We start from the raw sequence: 16,492 nt of genomic DNA on the forward strand, positions 1-16,492 counted from the left end.
TCCCCACACTATGGCTCAGTTTCCTTCCCTCCAAGATGGGCAAGTTGGAGGGGTGGGACTTGGTCTCTGCGCAGCTAATGTGAGAAACCATCAGGAAGTCTTGAGGCCTTGTGGATTGTGTGTATACCTATAGCCTGGATGATTGAAGCTGTCAGGGAAAGGTGGGGTAAAAGTAAAGGTGGAGTTTTATAAGTTAGATCTGAGTTTACAATGGGCATGGATGTGTAGCCAAAGTGCTTGGGTGTTAAGAATGAACTCTTGTGTAAAGCAAACTACCTCATCCCCTGCTCCCCACCACGGGTCTTATCTTGTTTGTGAATTCAGATTTTAATATAATAGTTTTGCCAGAAATGCCTCACACACACTTTTGTCCCAAATCCTCACCTCCAATGTCATTTTCTCTACTAGAACAGCTCTTAGCTTGTGCTCATGTGGGGAGTGACAATGGCAGCAGCTACACCTTCACCGACAGGTCTTCGTGGAGTGTCGGGACCAGGATCCAAAGCCACTCCCTCCTTCCCCACCAGGTTGAACCCTTCCCTACCCTGCAACACACACACACACTGAGCTAGCAGTGCCACTTCTTCCAAAGAGGGGAAACAGCACTGACCGCAGGCCCACAGTTCTTGGTCCCTTGGCCAGTCCTCAAGGAAGTGCGGCCACTTTTCTGTGAAGCCTTTCTTTGTATATTTATTACCTGTGCTTCTCGCCTTCAACTTTTACACTGGGATCCTGCTCTGCAACTGAATTGTCACAACTATGAAAAATTCTGCTTCATCTGCAGAGTTGCAGATCTGATCAAGCAGCCACTTTACCCACAGAAAGTGAAAGTCACTCAGCCATGTCTGACTCTGCGACCCCATGGACTGTACACCAGAGTGGGTTGCCATGCCCTCCTCCAGGGGATTGAACCCACCCAGGGATTGAACCCAGGTCTCCCACATTGCAGGCAGATTCTTTACCAGCTAAGCCACAAGGAAACCCAAGGATACTGGAGTGGGTAGCCTAGCCTCCAGCAGATCTTCCCAACTCAGGAATTGAACCGGGGTCTCCTGCATTGCAGGTAGATTCTTTACCAACGGAGCTATCAGAGAAGCCCTTTCTCACAGAAAAAGAGCTCTATGAATGGTGTTCAGGGTTGTTCAAGTCTGGCTCCTGCCTCTGGCACACTCCAGCCACACCTGATGACCTCAGTCTCCGAACAGAACAATGCTCTCCGAACAGAACACAGACCAGCTAGGTCTGGCACCCTCAGGGCTCCTGACTTTTACTCACTTGTTTCCCTCTTCAAAATAACACTTTCTTACGAATACCACCTAATCCTTCACATTCCAGCTGAGAAGCCCCTTTTTTACAGTTTGCCCTGTGTGTGTGTAAGTTGCTCAGTGGTGTCCAACTCTGCGACTCCATAGACAGGTTCCTCTGTCCATGAAATTCTCCAGGCAAGAATACTGGAGTGTGTTGCCATTTCCCTGCCTTTATGCTACTTCCAAAAGTGGTACTTTGTGTGTCTTAGGAGAGTTCTTAAACTCAAGACCAGTTATCTATCTCCACCTAATCTCTTTGGGCTTCCCTGGTGGCTTATATGGTAAAGAATCTGCCTGTAATACAGGAGACCTGGGTTCAATCCCTAGGTCAGCAAGTTCCCCAGAGAAAATGGCAACCCACTCCAGTATTCACACCTGGAGAATTACACGGACAGCGAAGCGTGGAGGGCTACAGCCAGCAATACTGCAAATGAGGTGGATATGACTGAACGGCTAACACTTTCACACTGCACAATGTCCAGTCCACACTCTTAACATACAAAGAAAGAAAAGAACAGCACTAACCTATCCTCTGTAAAAGTTGAAATTATCCTGACAGTCAGCCCTGCACACTCTGGGTCTACCTTTCCAGCCTTAACTCGTGACTACCCTACCCTACACAGGCCACATCTCTGTTCACTGAGAAACTTAGGCATGGCCAGAACTTGACTCCTGCTAGACCCTCTGTCAGGAAGCCTCTCCCTCTCCTGCCCTCCCAGCAGCTCTGAGATTCCTCACTTCCCTATAACTTCAGATCCAGGTCTCCTCGAAGTCTTCTTTGGTTCCCCAGTTCCTCTCTCAGCTCTATTATGGCATTTACAATAATAATCATTTGCGTACATATTACAGGCCCTCTGTTTAAAACCACAGTCATCATTTTGTTTATCTCGCCACTCTGAACATAGGTGTTTCACACAGATAACACCAGCAGTATTCTCACCAGTCAGCTTACTCTTGCAAGCCCCATCCTGCCCTGCCTGCCTTGGCCGGTGCGGGTTAATAGGGGCTGGATAGAGTCCGGGCCGGGATCCCAGCTAGCCTGGTCTCTGAGCTCCCCGGCCACGAGAGGGCGCAGTGTCCACTAGCGGGGGCGTGCCGAGTGACGTCACTCCTTGGGCGAGGCTGGGCAGCAGGCAGCCCGCCCTCTTCTGGAACGGCGGTTTCCACGCTTCTACCCGGCTCGGTTTGAGCTTTTAGCGCGTGCTCGAAATCCTGCAGAGTCACACAATGCTTTGCCTGACGCTTTCGCCCTCAGCCCCGGCAACAGTTGCGTAGCCACCTACAGTGGGCGGAGACACCGTACCGCAAGACAGACGCTCAGGAGAAAATTTGTCCTTCTGCGCGATCCGGCCCTCAGAGGTCGTTGCTAGGTGCCGACGTCCGCTTCCTTACATCTGATTGGGTCTCATCATAGGTGGGGCGGGGTTTTACTGTGGTGCGCATGCGTGCAGCAAGGATGGCGGAATCGGAACCTGAGCGGAAGGTGGGAGAGAGGTTGGGGTCCGCGCGGGTGGAGAGCAAAGGTAAAGGCCGGGGGTCCGGGTCTGACTCGTGTGTGTCTGCAGCGGGCTCGCACCGACGAGGCGACTGCCACAGGAAGCCGCTCTGAGGCAGAGGATGAGGACGACGAGGACTACGTGCCTTACGTGCCGTTGCGACAGCGCCGGCAACTGCTGGTGAGGGCCGTGGGTCGCGAGAAGAATGAGGGCAGGAGATGGGGGTTTAGCGATGCGATGGGGGTGGCCCCGGGTCCGCGGAGTGAGGTGTCAGTACGCGGGAGCGTGGTCCCCAGGCAGACGAGGAACTGGCAATCTCATCTGAGGAGGGGGGCAGCTCTGCCTCCGAGCACAGGACCCTCTCCCAAAAGCCAGGATCCTGACGCAGGCCTCCGGGCCCGATGCCCCACTTGCGTTGGGCTTGGCTCTGAGGGGCACTGGTGGAACCTCAGCTCCAGAAGCTGCTGCAGCGAAGACGCAAGGGAGCTGCGGAAGAGGAGCAGCAGGACAGCGGCAGCGAGCCCCGAGGAGATGAGGACGACATCCCATTGGGTCCTCAGTCCAACGTCAGCCTCTTGGATCAGCACCAGCATCTCAAAGAGAAGGCTGAAGGTGGGCTGGGCAGCAGGCCGGAGGCTCAGTGTGGCGCACTGCTTTGGTGTCTCTCTGACACCTTCTGCTTCTTTTGTCAGCCCGCAAGGAGTCTGCCAAAGAGAAGCAGCTGAAGGAAGAGGAGAAGATCCTGGAGAGTGTGGCCGAAGGTCGAGGTATGGCTGTAGCCAGGGCAGAGAAGAGGTGAACTGAGCCTCCTCCCTCAACCCTAGGCATGTTCCATTTCAAGGGACCTGGCCTCCAGGAAGCAGGAGCCAGCCTTGAGCCGTATCTGTTTTCTCAGCTTTGATGTCAGTGAAGGAGATGGCTAAGGGAATCACATACGATGATCCAATCAAAACCAGGTACGTCTTTCCTGTCTGCAGTTGGTTCCTCTTACTTGGGATGGTAGGTGGCTGAGACTGGAAGGGACACCCCAAAGCCAGGTGTGCCCAGGTGCTGTCTTGACCCTTGTCACCCACCCACAGTTGGACACCACCCCGTTACGTCCTGAGTATGTCTGAAGAGCGGCATGAACGTGTCCGGAAGAAGTACCACATCTTGGTGGAAGGCGATGGCATCCCACCACCCATTAAGAGCTTCAAAGAAATGAAATTTCCTGCAGGTACCTGGGAGCTGGAAGCACCAGCACATTATATGCGTACAGGCTGTGCTGGGTCTTTTGTTCCTGCACACGGGCTTTCTCTAGTTGGAGCTAGCAGGGGCTACGTTTTGTTGCGGTGCACAGGCTTCTGTTGTGGAGCATAGGCTCTAAGCACTCAGGCTTCAGTAGTTGCAGCACACGGGCTCAGAAGTTGCGGCGTGTGGGCTTCATTGGTTGTGGCACACAGGTTTTAGTTGTTCCACAGCATGTGGAATCTTCCCACACCAGGGGTTGAACCCGCATCCGCTGCATCAGCAGGCAGGTTTTTATCCACTGTGCCCCCAGGGAAGTCTGCAGTACCACATTGTGATCATGAAACATTTTATAGTGTAACGTCTGTGAGGTTGCATCCTAGGCCCCCACCGAAATCCAGAAGCTTCTGCATCAGGTCTAGTCAGTGGAGAAGGAGGAATTCGTCTTTATGCTTCTTTTTCAGTCCCTGAGCTGTTCATATTTTGTAACCTCTGCCATTAGCGAGCTTTGGAGGGCAAGTGATGATGGCTTTAAACAGAACTGGGTGTGAATCCTGCCTCCACTTAGCCTAGAATCCTTGGACAAGTTTGTGTGTCTGTCTTTTTGTCTGTCTGAGTTTGTCGTTTGTAACGTGAGGGACATAGTGCCAGTTTTACAGGCGTTAGGGGCCTGTGTCTCGTATCCTGTGAAACACAAAAATGAAGCCAGGCTGTTTTCTGTAGCCATCCTGAGAGGCCTGAAGAAGAAGGGCATCCACCACCCAACACCCATTCAGATCCAGGGAATCCCCACCATGTGAGTGTGAAGCTGACAGTCCTGGGGAGGAGCAGCCACTGGATGAGAAGCAGTCTTTGTTTTTCACCGAGCCTGACCCTCCAGCCTCTCTTCTCTCACCAGTCTCTCTGGCCGCGACATGATAGGCATAGCCTTTACCGGCTCAGGCAAGACACTGGTGTTCACTTTGCCCGTCATCATGTTCTGCCTCGAACAAGAGAAAAGGTTACCTTTCTCTAAGCGTGAAGGGCCCTATGGACTCATTATCTGCCCTTCGGTAAGAGAGGCTGGCCTGAAGGGCAGGGTACACGAGGGAGGGAGCCACTTTCTGGTGCCAGCCACTGCCCCTGTACCTGCAGCGGGAGCTGGCCCGACAGACCCATGGCATCCTGGAGTACTACTGCCGCCTGCTGCAGGAAGACAGCTCACCACTCCTGCGCTGCGCCCTCTGCATCGGGGGCATGTCTGTCAAAGAGCAGATGGAGACCATCCGACAGTGAGTCCAAGTGACCCTGCCCCACGGGCTTCCTCAGAACCCCTTGACAAGCCAAGAGACCCTTTGCTTTAGCTACTCAGCAGAGCCTTGCAGAGGCCGCTCATGGGCTCAGCCCTCAAGGAGCCCCCAGTCTAATGGGGAGGTGGGTTGGGACAGAGGAAGGTGCTAAAGTACTCTGGGACCACAGCAGATGGAACAAGGGCATCTGGGAGGTCACGGAGTCAGGGCATTCCAGGCAGAAGGCAGAGAGGTGGAGGGCCTGGGGTGTCCGGGACAATCAGGGTTGTCCAGTGTGATCTATCAAGGAGGCTGAGGTGTGGCTGGGCCTGTGCCCTTTCCACACAGTGCAGTTCCTGACAGACATCACATCACTACATGTCCAGGGTTACAGACAGGCCAAACCCAGTTCCTGTTTCATAGGCATTGCTAGTTAGGGAAGATGCAAACATGGAAAAGATGGGTTCAGTGTACCAGGAAGCTGATCCCATTGAGGCCTACAAAGGGACCTGTGGACGCACAAGCTGAAACTATCTGAAGATTCAGGTCAGCCCTCCTAGGGGCAGAGGAGCGATCAGGGGGACAGGTGTGTGAGGCAGAGGTGACCACATGGTTGGGGTCTAGCAAAGAAGGCTGTAGTGCTCTCCAGGAAAGCATTGTTCTGTTCGGACAGAACAGAAGCAAGGTGGTGGCAGTGACAAGGAGGGACAGGCGAGGAGAAACAGGAAGGAGACTGAAAGGCAGAACAGGGCGGGCTGCCGGCCCCTGGGTAAGGTCGAGCAGGTGGCTCAGCCCTCAGTGTCTGCCCTTGGTCCCCAGTGGTGTGCATATGATGGTGGCCACCCCTGGGCGCCTCATGGATCTGCTGCAGAAGAAGATGGTCAGCCTGGACATCTGTCGTTACCTGGCCCTGGACGAGGCTGACCGCATGATTGACATGGGCTTCGAGGGCGACATCCGCACCATCTTCTCCTACTTCAAGGTGCCCTTCCCCACCTGGCCGGGACGTTCCTGCCTCATCCCCCCCTCCACACACACCACATTCAGTTCTGAAGGGCCCTGAGGCCCACCCACTGTCCCAACCACTCAGCCTCCCCAGCCCCCACATGTCCGCTTCTTCCTCAGGGCCAGCGACAGACCCTCCTCTTCAGTGCCACCATGCCTAAGAAGATTCAGAACTTTGCCAAGAGCGCCCTGGTAAAGCCTGTCACGATCAATGTGGGGCGTGCCGGGGCCGCCAGCCTGGATGTCATCCAGGTACCTGTTAGGCAGTCTCACCTGGGAGGCTGGGGTCTTCCAAGGCTCCCGGGAACTGATCAGAGCAGGGTGGGCAGCGGGGGTTTCATTCACAGCCTCGGCCCTTAGCAGGATGCCTTCTTATAGTGCCCCGCCCTTGGCAAGAGGCTTCTGGTCACCTCCCAGCCAGGACTGGGGACCCATTCTCTGTGGCAGGGCCAGGGCTGGTGAGCCTGTTCTCAGGACCACCTGACCTGATCCCGGTGGTGGCAGGAAGTGGAATACGTGAAGGAGGAAGCTAAGATGGTATACCTGCTTGAGTGCCTGCAGAAGACACCGCCGCCCGTGAGTGCTGCCAGCCAGGCTGGTCGGGGGGCAGCATGCAGGGGGAGTGTCACAGAGGGCACCCAGGAGTCAGCCCCTGTGACTAGAGTTGGCTTTTTCTGGACAGGTGCTCATCTTTGCAGAGAAGAAAGCAGATGTGGACGCCATCCATGAGTACTTGCTGCTCAAGGGAGTGGAGGCTGTTGCCATCCATGGGGGCAAAGGTCAGGGTGGCATGTCCTAGGCATGGACCCCATCCCCGTAGCAGCCCCTCATCTTATCCCTTTCCCTACCTGGACAGCCTGCCACTCCGCCCCAAACCATTGCTGTCGCTCTAACAGTTCCTGCCTGACCCTTTCCAGACCAGGAGGAACGGACCAAGGCTATCGAGGCATTCCGGGAGGGCAAGAAGGATGTCCTTGTGGCCACAGATGTAGCCTCCAAGGGCTTGGACTTCCCTGCCATCCAGCACGTCATCAATTATGACATGCCTGAGGAGATCGAGAACTACGGTGGGGTATTTGGGAGGCTGGGGTTGAGGGCTCAGCCCCAGGCCCTGGAGAGGGGGCCACATGCTCTATTCCCTGTCTCTGCAGTGCACCGTATTGGCCGAACTGGGCGCTCAGGAAACACGGGCATCGCCACTACCTTCATCAACAAGGCCTGTGGTGAGTCTGCCACCAAGGCCATCTCCTGAGCCCTCCACCTGTGACCACTCAGGTTCTGGCTGCAGGGCCCAGGGTTGGACCTGAAGACTCCCCACTATCCCCACAGATGAGTCAGTGCTGATGGATCTCAAAGCCCTGCTGCTGGAGGCCAAGCAGAAGGTTCCACCCGTCCTGCAAGTCCTGCACTGTGGGGACGAGTCCATGCTGGAGATCGGAGGTGATGTGGGGTGGAAGGACCCTAGTCTGGTGGGGGCAGTCGAGCACACCACAGAACAAGTGCATGCTGCCCCTTGGTGGACTGGGGGTCTGATGGGGGTGCCCAAGGTCTGGGGTATGGAGGCTGGCCCCGTAATCGTGCTGACCCTCCCTCCCCCGGTACCCCATTCCCACAGGAGAGCGTGGCTGTGCCTTCTGTGGGGGCTTGGGCCACCGGATCACCGACTGCCCCAAGCTTGAAGCCATGCAGACGAAGCAGGTTAGCAACATCGGCCGCAAGGACTACCTGGCCCACAGCTCCATGGACTTCTGAGGTGGCTGCCACCCCTCCTTCTCCACAAGGGGCCTCTGTCCCTGGAGCTCCGGCCGCCACCACCGCCCCCCAACCACACACACACCCCCGCCCCGTGGACAAGAAGACAGCAACCTCAGCTCAGCTGGCCTGGGTTGGGCCAGGCTGGACCTGGCTGCCTGCTCCCCATGCCCCCCAGAATTACTATTTTTGCTCTCCTTTACCCTAGCTGCCATTAAAGCACAAGCCTTTCTGGTCTCAGCCTCTGTGTTTCACCTTGTCTGCCCCGTGCTCCCTGGGCAGGCCTCACGCTCTGACCGCCAGCGCCCCTCTGAGGTGGGACCTTGGTATCTCCCACAACCACTGCCAAAACCTGCTGGTACTGAGCTGTGGAAGGAGCTGATTGCCTGGGGCCTCCTGTGGAGGCTTAGGGTAAATTTCCTCTATTGTGACTCAGAGAAGGACCACCCTGATAGACCAAAGGGAAATGGTTGATTGGGGTTTCTGGTCTTTCTGGTTGGCTGTTACAACCTCCAGCCCTGCCCCAGCCTCCCTCTTCCTGTCAGTGTGTAAAGTTCCCCGGGCCTTCTAAGGCCCTTTGGAGACGTCCCGTATCAGGCCCCCTGCCCACGCAGGCTCCCAGTAGGGAGGCCTCTGCTGTTTGCCAAGTGGGCAGCAAATGCCGTAGGACTGCCACCTAGGCCACATGCACCCACTGACCCAGCTATGTGCTGGGCTCAGGACCCAGGTGAGCCAGACATGCCCTCTGGGAAGTTCACAAGTGAGTGGGACAGACAGATCAGCCATGAATAAATGCAGGCTGCGGTCACGGGACTGCTAGCAAAGGGGCCAGGATTTCAGCATCTTGCTAGGGGTAGATAGAAAAAGAGCCCTGGTGGCAGGCAGCTCCTCTGTGCCAGGCACTCCATGCGCAGGCCACGCGCTTATCTCAGGGGGACAGCGGTTGCTCGAGCTCTGTTTGCCACTTGGTGTGTGGCCTTGGGCAAGTTACTTAATGTTTCTGAGTCTTGATTTCCTCATCAGTGAAATGGCAATGAGAATGCAAAGGACATGGTGTCTGGGGCTGCTTGGGCCATAATGGGCACAAAGCCAGGTGAATGAGGCCCTAGATTTCCTGCCTGAGAAGCTACACAACCCACATGTGACCCCCAAACAGTATTTGGCCTATTCCTTCATAGAAGTGGCACGGGATAAATGATACAAGGCTGTCTCCAGAATTCAGATTCATATGCAGAGCTCAGATACCTGGCCTCCAGCAAGGCAAGGCTTAGCAAGTGCCCCAGCAAGAAGCAAAGCTTAAAAAAAAAAAAAGCATGTGAGATCTCCAGGGAACTCGGCAGGGGCGTGCCACCCTCACTCACGTGGCTGGGGCCGTGCCATGAGGGCAGGGGCCTTTGTGCTCTCAAGATAGCGTGGGGTGGTCAAGGGAGGCCTCCTGGAGGAAGAAGGCCAGAGGGAGAAGGCCCAGTGCCCTGAGGAGCACGGTGAGAGGCACCCTGAAGGGACCAGGCATGGGGAGGTGGAGGAGAGAATACTCCTCGAGTGCTGGGCCCAGGAGTCCAAGCTAGACCTGAGGGCACTGGGAGCCAGGCAGCGTTTAGGAAGGGGAGGGATGGGTTGTTTGGGGATGGCAGAAAGGGCTGAATGGGCCCAGGTGGGGCCATGGTTCAGTGGGAAGATGCCAAGGCTGGCAATAGACAGAAGCTGTGAAATGGAAAGGACCAAGTGACTGTTAGAACTGTTTTCCAGCATAAAGACAGGCCGACCAACTAGGACTCCTGAATGGGAAAGCAAGGAGTTTGCCCATCTGGCTAGAGTAAGGTCCTGAGGTGGGGACCAGGCTGTGGGCATGCCAGGCCCCAGGGTACACAACTACCCCAGGATGGGGGAGGGGTCGGAGCGCATGACTCAGGAGCCAGTCTGCGGTCAAAGGCTCACACCCAGCTGACTGGGACAGGCAGAGATCATCTGCCCTCAGGTAGTCTGAGACCCCTGCCTGGCCCTAGTGGGGTACCTGGAACCCTCCCCACCCCATTCTAGCTCCTTTACGGTAGGCAGGGCTCCCCTCCCCCAGGCCTGCAGCTGCCTCTCTGGACAGAGGGAGGGGGAAGTGGCCAGAAGGGGAAGTGTGAGGAGTTCCCCTCCTGCCCGTCATCAGTCTCCGCAGGTCCTCGGAGTGTCGGCCCTGGAGCCCGGCCGCGGCCATGGAGCCTCTGGAGACCCCCGTCAAGGACGGCATCCTCTACCAGCAGCACGTCAAGTTCGGCAAGGTGGGGACCCTGGCTGCCCGGCGGCCGCCTAGGACAGGTGGTGGGCCTCTGCCCCTGACTCGGACAGGCTGCTAGGATTGGGAGAAAGGGGGTAGGCGTCAGGGTGGGGAATCCAACCTGGGTGTGGAGAAGTTCAGCCTCAGCGAGACTTGCCTCATTTACAGGTGGGAAGCCAAGAGCGGGGAGCCGGTAATGCCACCCTTGAGGCAGAGCAGAGGTGAGGGGCTGGCTAATCCAACAGCCTTCCATCCCACCTACTAGTGGCACTGTGGCCCCTGAGAGGGCTGGAGGCTGAGCTGGAGGAGCCCCTAAAAGTGGAGCTCCATCCTGCCGAAGAGGGCTCGGCTCTTCCCAGCCTTGTCCTGAGGTTGCAGGGCCTGCACACCCATAGCTCAGCCGCAGCTGCTGCCCAGGCAGATAAACCGTCTGTTTCCTTTGCTCGGAATTATTTGCATGTTTCCTTCCTTGCCATCATGAGACCGAGGCCTCCCTCCCACCCCACCCCTTGCCCCATGGCCTAATTGACCTTTTCTTGACAGGTGGTGGGGGCACCGACAAAGCAGGGCTAGCAGGTGATCTGCTCTAGCCACTAGATATTATCCAGTAGAAGCCCCAGCCTCGTGCGTTCTCACAACCTTTTGTTTTTTAAGTATTTTTTTTTATTATTTACTTGGCCGTGCTGGGTCTCAGTGGCGGTGTGCAGGATGTTTTACTTGCGGCATGTGGGATCCAGTTCCCAGACCAGGGATCAAACCCAGGCCCCTGCATTGGGATCATGGAGTCCTAGCCACTGGACCACCAGGGAAGTCCCCCCTCATGACCTTTGAGAGATGAAGATACTAGTGCTTATGGGGATCACAGTTGGAAAAACGTGGGGGTGGATGTGAACCCAGGGCTGACTGACTCCAAGTACAGACTGTCCCCCTTGGCAGGCCAGCTCTGGCAAGGCATCCTGGGCTTCCCTGGTAGCTCAGATGGTAAAAAAGCTGCTCAGACAGTAAGGAATCTGCCTGCAGTGCAGGAGACCTGGGTTCAACCCCTAGGCCAGGAAGATCCCCTGGAGAAGGAAATGGCAACCCACTCCAGTATTCTTGCCTGGAAAATCCCATGGCCAGAGGAGCCTGTCGGGCTACAGTCCATGGGGTCACAAAGAGTCAGACACGACTGGACAACACTTCACTTTCACATGGCCTGAAGAGCAGGGAGGCAGAGGCCACCCTGGGTGGCCAGGAGCACTGGCTGAATGGCTTGTGTGGGGTTGAGATGCAGCTTGGGAACTGCCATTTGAGGGTCATCTCCCCCATTTTTATCTCCTGCAGAAATGCTGGCGGAAGGTATGGGGTCTACTCTATGCAGGAGGCCCCTCGGGCGTGGCCCGGCTAGAGAGCTGGGAGGTCCGGGATGGCGGCCTGGGGCCAGCAGGTGACAGGTCTGCGGGGCCTGGCCGGCGAGGAGAACGGCGGATCATTCGCCTGGCTGACTGCGTGTCTGTGCTACCGGCTGATGGTGAGAGCTGCCCCCGAGACACTGGTGCCTTCCTGCTCACCACCACGGAGCGAAGCCACCTGCTGGCCGCAGAGCACCGCCAGGCATGGATGGGCCCCATCTGTCAGCTGGCCTTCCCGGTGAGCACAGGGCAGGTGGGTAAGGCATCCAGGGGCGGGCTGGGGAGTCCATTTCACCCGCACCTTGTTCATCTCCATGCTCATTCACATCCCATCACTCAGCAAGCACCTAGAAGCCTGGGATACAGGCCAGAAGCCCACAGAGCAAATCTCAGATAGCCATGCATGCTATGGAGAATATGAGAGGCTGAGTGGGACCATGAGTGAGTGGGGGGATGTTAGACAGGATGGTCCAGGAAGGCTTCTCAGAAGAGGACAAATAACCCACCAGGCAAAGATCTGAGGAAAGAGTGTCCTCAATACCAGTCTGAGAAGGCTCCTGAAAAGAGGGAGCAGCACGGGCAAGGGCCCTGAGGCAGGGAAAAGCTTGATGTTCAAGGAGCAGAAAGGCCATTGTGGCCACAGGGTAAGGAGGGAGAGGGGACCCAGGAGGAGGCAACGGTGGAGAACTTGGTGGGAGCCACCTGAACCTGCCTTGGGCCACTGTGGAGTCTGGGCTTTTATTCTGCTCAAGAGGAGAAGCCTCTGGGGAGTTGGACCCAGAAACTGAGTGTTTTAAAGCTTTGCAGGGTCTCTGATGGGCCAAAAGGAAATGAGTGGCAGTTCCTCAAAAATTAAACAAAGTTAACATATGACCTAGCAATTCTCCTCCTAGGCGTAGACCCAAGAGAACTGAAACAGGTGTTCAAACAAAACTTGCATGAGAATCTTTAGTGCAGCGTTGCTCACAGTAGCCCAAAGATGCAAACTACCCACATGTCCATCAACAGATGAATGGATGTAGTCTATCCATACAACAGAACACTACTTAAAAAAGAATGAAGCACTGATACATGATACAACATGGGTGGACATTGGAAACATGCTAAGTCAGAACAACTAGACACTAAAGGCCACACAATGCGTGATTCCATTTACATGAAATACCCAGAATAGACAAATCCATAGTTACAGAAGGCAGCTTACTGGTTGCCAGGGCTGAGGAGAGGAGGGAATAGAAAGTAAAGACTTAATGGGTACAGGATTTCCTTTCGGAGTGATGAAAAAGTTCTGAATTACATCTCCATCCACTTTAAAATGGTTAAAATGGTCAGTTTTATGTTGTGTATTTTACAATTCTTTTGATTAAAAAAAAAATAAATAAACAGGAGCAAAGAGACCAGTGGGAAGCCATTGCATTTGACCCTGGCTATGGAGAAGGCAATGGCAACCCACTCCAGTACTCTTGCCTGGAAAATCCCACGGGCAGAGGAGCCTAGTGGGCTGCAGTCCATGGGGTCGTGAAGAGTTGGACACGACTGAGCGATTTCACTTTCACTTTTCACTTTCCTGCATTGGAGAAGGAAATGGCAACCCACTCCAGTGTTCTTGCCTGGAGAATCCCAGGGACAGGGGAGCCTGGTGGGCTGCCGTCTATGGGGTTGCACAGAGTCGGACACGACTGAGGTGACTTAGCAGCATGGTATCTTGGGGCTTCCCTGGTGGCTCCGATGGTGGAGAATCCACCTGCAATGCAGAAGACCTGGGTTCAATCCCTGGGTTGGGAATATCCCCAAAGGAGGGCACGGCAACCCTGCTCTAGTATTCTTGCCTGGAGAATCCCACGAACAGAGGAGCCTGGCGGGCTATGGTCCATAGAGTCACAAAGAGCCAGACATTGAAGTGACTTAGCATGGCATGGCACGTGGTATCATGGGCCAAGGTGGTCATGATGGAGATGCTCAGGGTCAGAGCCTGAAGAATGTCGGGGAAGATGGGGAAAGAGGTCAAAGATGGGAGGAACAGTGGCCATTCACTTGTGGATCTCACCCTTGAAGCTCCCACCCCTTTACTGCTCCAAGGTATCACAGGGACACAGACAGACTGGCCCAGTCCCTGGCCAACCTCAGGGGCAAGGGAGGACATCTTCATGTGTGCCCTTGATTTACAGCTCTCAGCACCCTAAAAGGGGCAGCCAGTGGGGAAATAGGCTCAGAGAGGTGCCCAGGGCCTTGCACTGTGTCACGGGCGGAACTGGGACTGGCATTCAGGTCGCTGGGTGCCCTTGCTTGTCACAGACCCCAGGGAAAGGATATGGGAATGGGGAGGAGAGACACTAACCTCTGACCTTGTCCCATTCCCTAGGGCACAGGGGAGAGTTCCTCAGGATCTGGGGAGGCAGAGGCTCCGCAGAGGAGCCTGGTCCCCATGGAGGAGAACTCCATCTACTCTTCCTGGCAGGAAGGTAAGTTGCAGAGATTACAGAGGCAGCCTTAGCCCCAGCACACCCGGGGCGGGAAGCTTTCTGGGACCCCACCCAGGGAGTCTGTGCTTGTGGCCCTCACGGCCGGTGCTTGCAGTGGGCGAGTTCCCGGTGGTGGTGCAGAGGACGGAGGCAGCCACCCGCTGCCAGCTGAAGGGGCCCTACCTCCTGCGGCTGGGCCAGGACGCTATCCAGCTGAGCGAACCGGCCAACCCGCAGGCGCTCTACACCTGGCCCTACTGCTTCCTGCGAAAGTTCGGCTCCGACAAGGTGAGGTGCTGGGTCGCCGCCCCGCTGGTCCCGCAGGGAAGGGTGGCGGGTGGCGCGCGGTTCCTGAAACCGCTGACTCCTCGTACCGCCCCTGCCCAGGGCGTGTTCTCCTTTGAAGCCGGCCGCCGCTGCGACTCGGGCGAGGGCCTCTTCGCCTTCAGCAGCGCCCGCGCCCGCGACCTGTGCGGGGCCTTGGCCGCCGCCATTGCCCGCCAGCGGGAGCGGCTCCCGGGGCCCCGGCCCTGCCCTCTGCCGCGGGCCACCTCGCTGCCCTCGCTGGAGCCTCCAGGCGAGCTGCGGGAGGGGCCCCCGCGGCCCGAGGCGCCCGGCTCGCGGAAGATGCGCGCGGCCGAGCCCGGGCCACAGAGTCTGCCGCCGCTGCTGGGCCCCGCGGTCTCCGAGGAGCCGCCAGCAGTGCTCTACGCGTCCGTGTGCAAGCGGGCCAGCGTGCCCCCGAGCGCCGCTGCCGAACACCTGTACGAGAACTTGTGCGCGCCCGACGCCGGCTGCCGGAAGCTGGTGGAAGAGGGCCCGGGCGGCGGCAACCCCCCGGACAGCCCCATCTACCACAACAGCCAGGACCTGGGCTGGCCCGGCGCGGCCCACGACAGCAGCCTGGAGGCCCAGTACCGGCGGTTGCTGGAGCTGGAGCTGACGGATAACGGCGACGAGGCCTCGGGATCTGGCCGCCCGGGTGCGCACTCAGGCTTCAAGGCCAAGCTGGTGACGTTTCTGAGTCGAGAGCGGAAGAAGGGCCCGGCCCCTTGCGACCGGCCCTGAACCACTTGGCGTGGCCGACCGAGGAGAGGAGGGCACTCTCCCTGGGGCAAGAGGGCAGGGGGGACAACCGACATCTGGGGACGCAATCCTCACACTCACTCTAGCCTGGAGTGACAAGGTAGGAGGCCTGGGGAGGCCCCCCACCCGACCCCCGTGTATAGTGTACAGATTTGCTGGTAATAAAGCCTTTTTAGTTCTCTCTGTCCAGCCTCCTGGCCCACAGTGCTATCTCCTCCCTAAGGGCTTCCCTGGTGGCTCAGATGGTAAAGAATCCACCTGCAATGCCGGATTCCTGGGTTCGATCCCTGGGTTAGGAAGATCCCCTGGAGGAGGGCATGGCTACCCACTCCAGTATCCTTACGTGGAGAATCCCATGGACAGAGGAGCCTGGCGGGCTACAGTCCATGGGGTCAAAAAGAGTCATACATGACTGAGCGACTAAGGACAGCAAGGGTCCCGGCAGTGGTATGCCCAGGTCCACACCGATCCTCAAACATGGGTTGCAGCAAACACCAGTGCCCTGTGCTGGGTTCCAGGGACATATGTGACCCAGCACCAACCTCTGCCACCCTTAGGTTCAAGTCCACTGGAGCAGGCAAGTGGAATGCAGATAATTATGGCTCCATGTGGTCCTGTGCGGTGGAAGTGACTCAGACAGTAGTAGGGCAGAGGAAGAAATAAGGCTTGCTGATGGGCGATGTACCCTCTGAATTGAGCGTAAAGGGGAGGCAGGGCTTCACCAGGCTGGCAGTGAGCCCTGGAGCTTTCCAGGCTGAAGGCATGGTGGTTGCAGAGAGCAAGGGAAGAGCATGAACCAGAGGGTTCCTAGGGGTTTGAGGTTGAGTTGGCCACGCATGAGAGATCTGATCATCCTACAAGGAGCTGGGTCTCATCCTCAGTGGAGGGACACAGTCAGACCAGGGAAAGCTGTGTGGAGGCTGATTTTGAGGGACCGGAAAGCCTGAGCTGGGGAGGAGTGGGAGTGGGGAAGGGGCAGGGGGCAGGGACTTCAAAGATGTGCACACCCAAAACAGTCTCCGCTGAAACTCAAAAATGCACAGACACTCCTGGGGAGTCCCTGGCCTCAGTCTCTTCCTTAGCCGTGAAGCATAAAGATCAAATTATACACCAGACATGCATTCATTCAAGTCTTACCAATGCCTACTTTGTGCCAGACTCTGAGGACCCATGGCCGTGTTCATGACAGCCACAGTCCTGTTTTCAAGGAGTCCACATTCCAGAAGGAGATA

The 16,492-nt window shown here is 56.7% G+C and overlaps 2 protein-coding genes across 3 annotated transcripts; both read left to right on the forward strand.

Annotated features, from left to right (window-relative positions):
- Positions 1–2,631: 2,631 nt before the first annotated feature.
- On the forward strand, positions 2,632–8,295 carry DDX41 (DEAD-box helicase 41). The gene is made up of 17 exons (XM_006042897.3): positions 2,632–2,790; positions 2,873–2,983; positions 3,256–3,415; positions 3,496–3,570; positions 3,699–3,759; positions 3,883–4,019; positions 4,754–4,826; positions 4,929–5,082; positions 5,165–5,301; positions 6,118–6,280; positions 6,424–6,555; positions 6,808–6,879; positions 6,986–7,082; positions 7,221–7,370; positions 7,455–7,526; positions 7,633–7,743; positions 7,919–8,295. Exons 1-17 carry the CDS (start codon positions 2,749–2,751, stop codon positions 8,053–8,055), a joined length of 1,884 nt encoding a protein of 627 aa, XP_006042959.1. The 5' UTR covers positions 2,632–2,748; the 3' UTR covers positions 8,056–8,295.
- A 687-nt stretch (positions 8,296–8,982) lies between these two features.
- On the forward strand, positions 8,983–15,449 carry DOK3 (docking protein 3). Of its 2 annotated transcripts, none has more exons than XM_044947750.1 (6): positions 8,983–9,539; positions 10,214–10,325; positions 11,645–11,950; positions 14,075–14,174; positions 14,290–14,462; positions 14,562–15,449. In XM_044947750.1, the coding sequence occupies exons 2-6, from the start codon at positions 10,260–10,262 to the stop codon at positions 15,240–15,242; spliced, it is 1,326 nt and encodes a 441-aa protein (XP_044803685.1). In that variant the 5' UTR covers positions 8,983–9,539; positions 10,214–10,259; the 3' UTR covers positions 15,243–15,449. The 2 variants fall into 2 exon arrangements, with proteins under 2 accessions (XP_044803685.1, XP_025148703.1); XM_025292918.2 differs by having other exon boundaries at positions 8,989–9,539; positions 11,645–11,965.
- Positions 15,450–16,492: the final 1,043 nt, after the last annotated feature.

The sequence above is a fragment of the Bubalus bubalis genome, chromosome 9 (genome assembly GCF_019923935.1).
Source record: "Bubalus bubalis isolate 160015118507 breed Murrah chromosome 9, NDDB_SH_1, whole genome shotgun sequence".
In the NCBI taxonomy this organism is placed as follows: domain Eukaryota; kingdom Metazoa; phylum Chordata; class Mammalia; order Artiodactyla; family Bovidae; genus Bubalus; species Bubalus bubalis.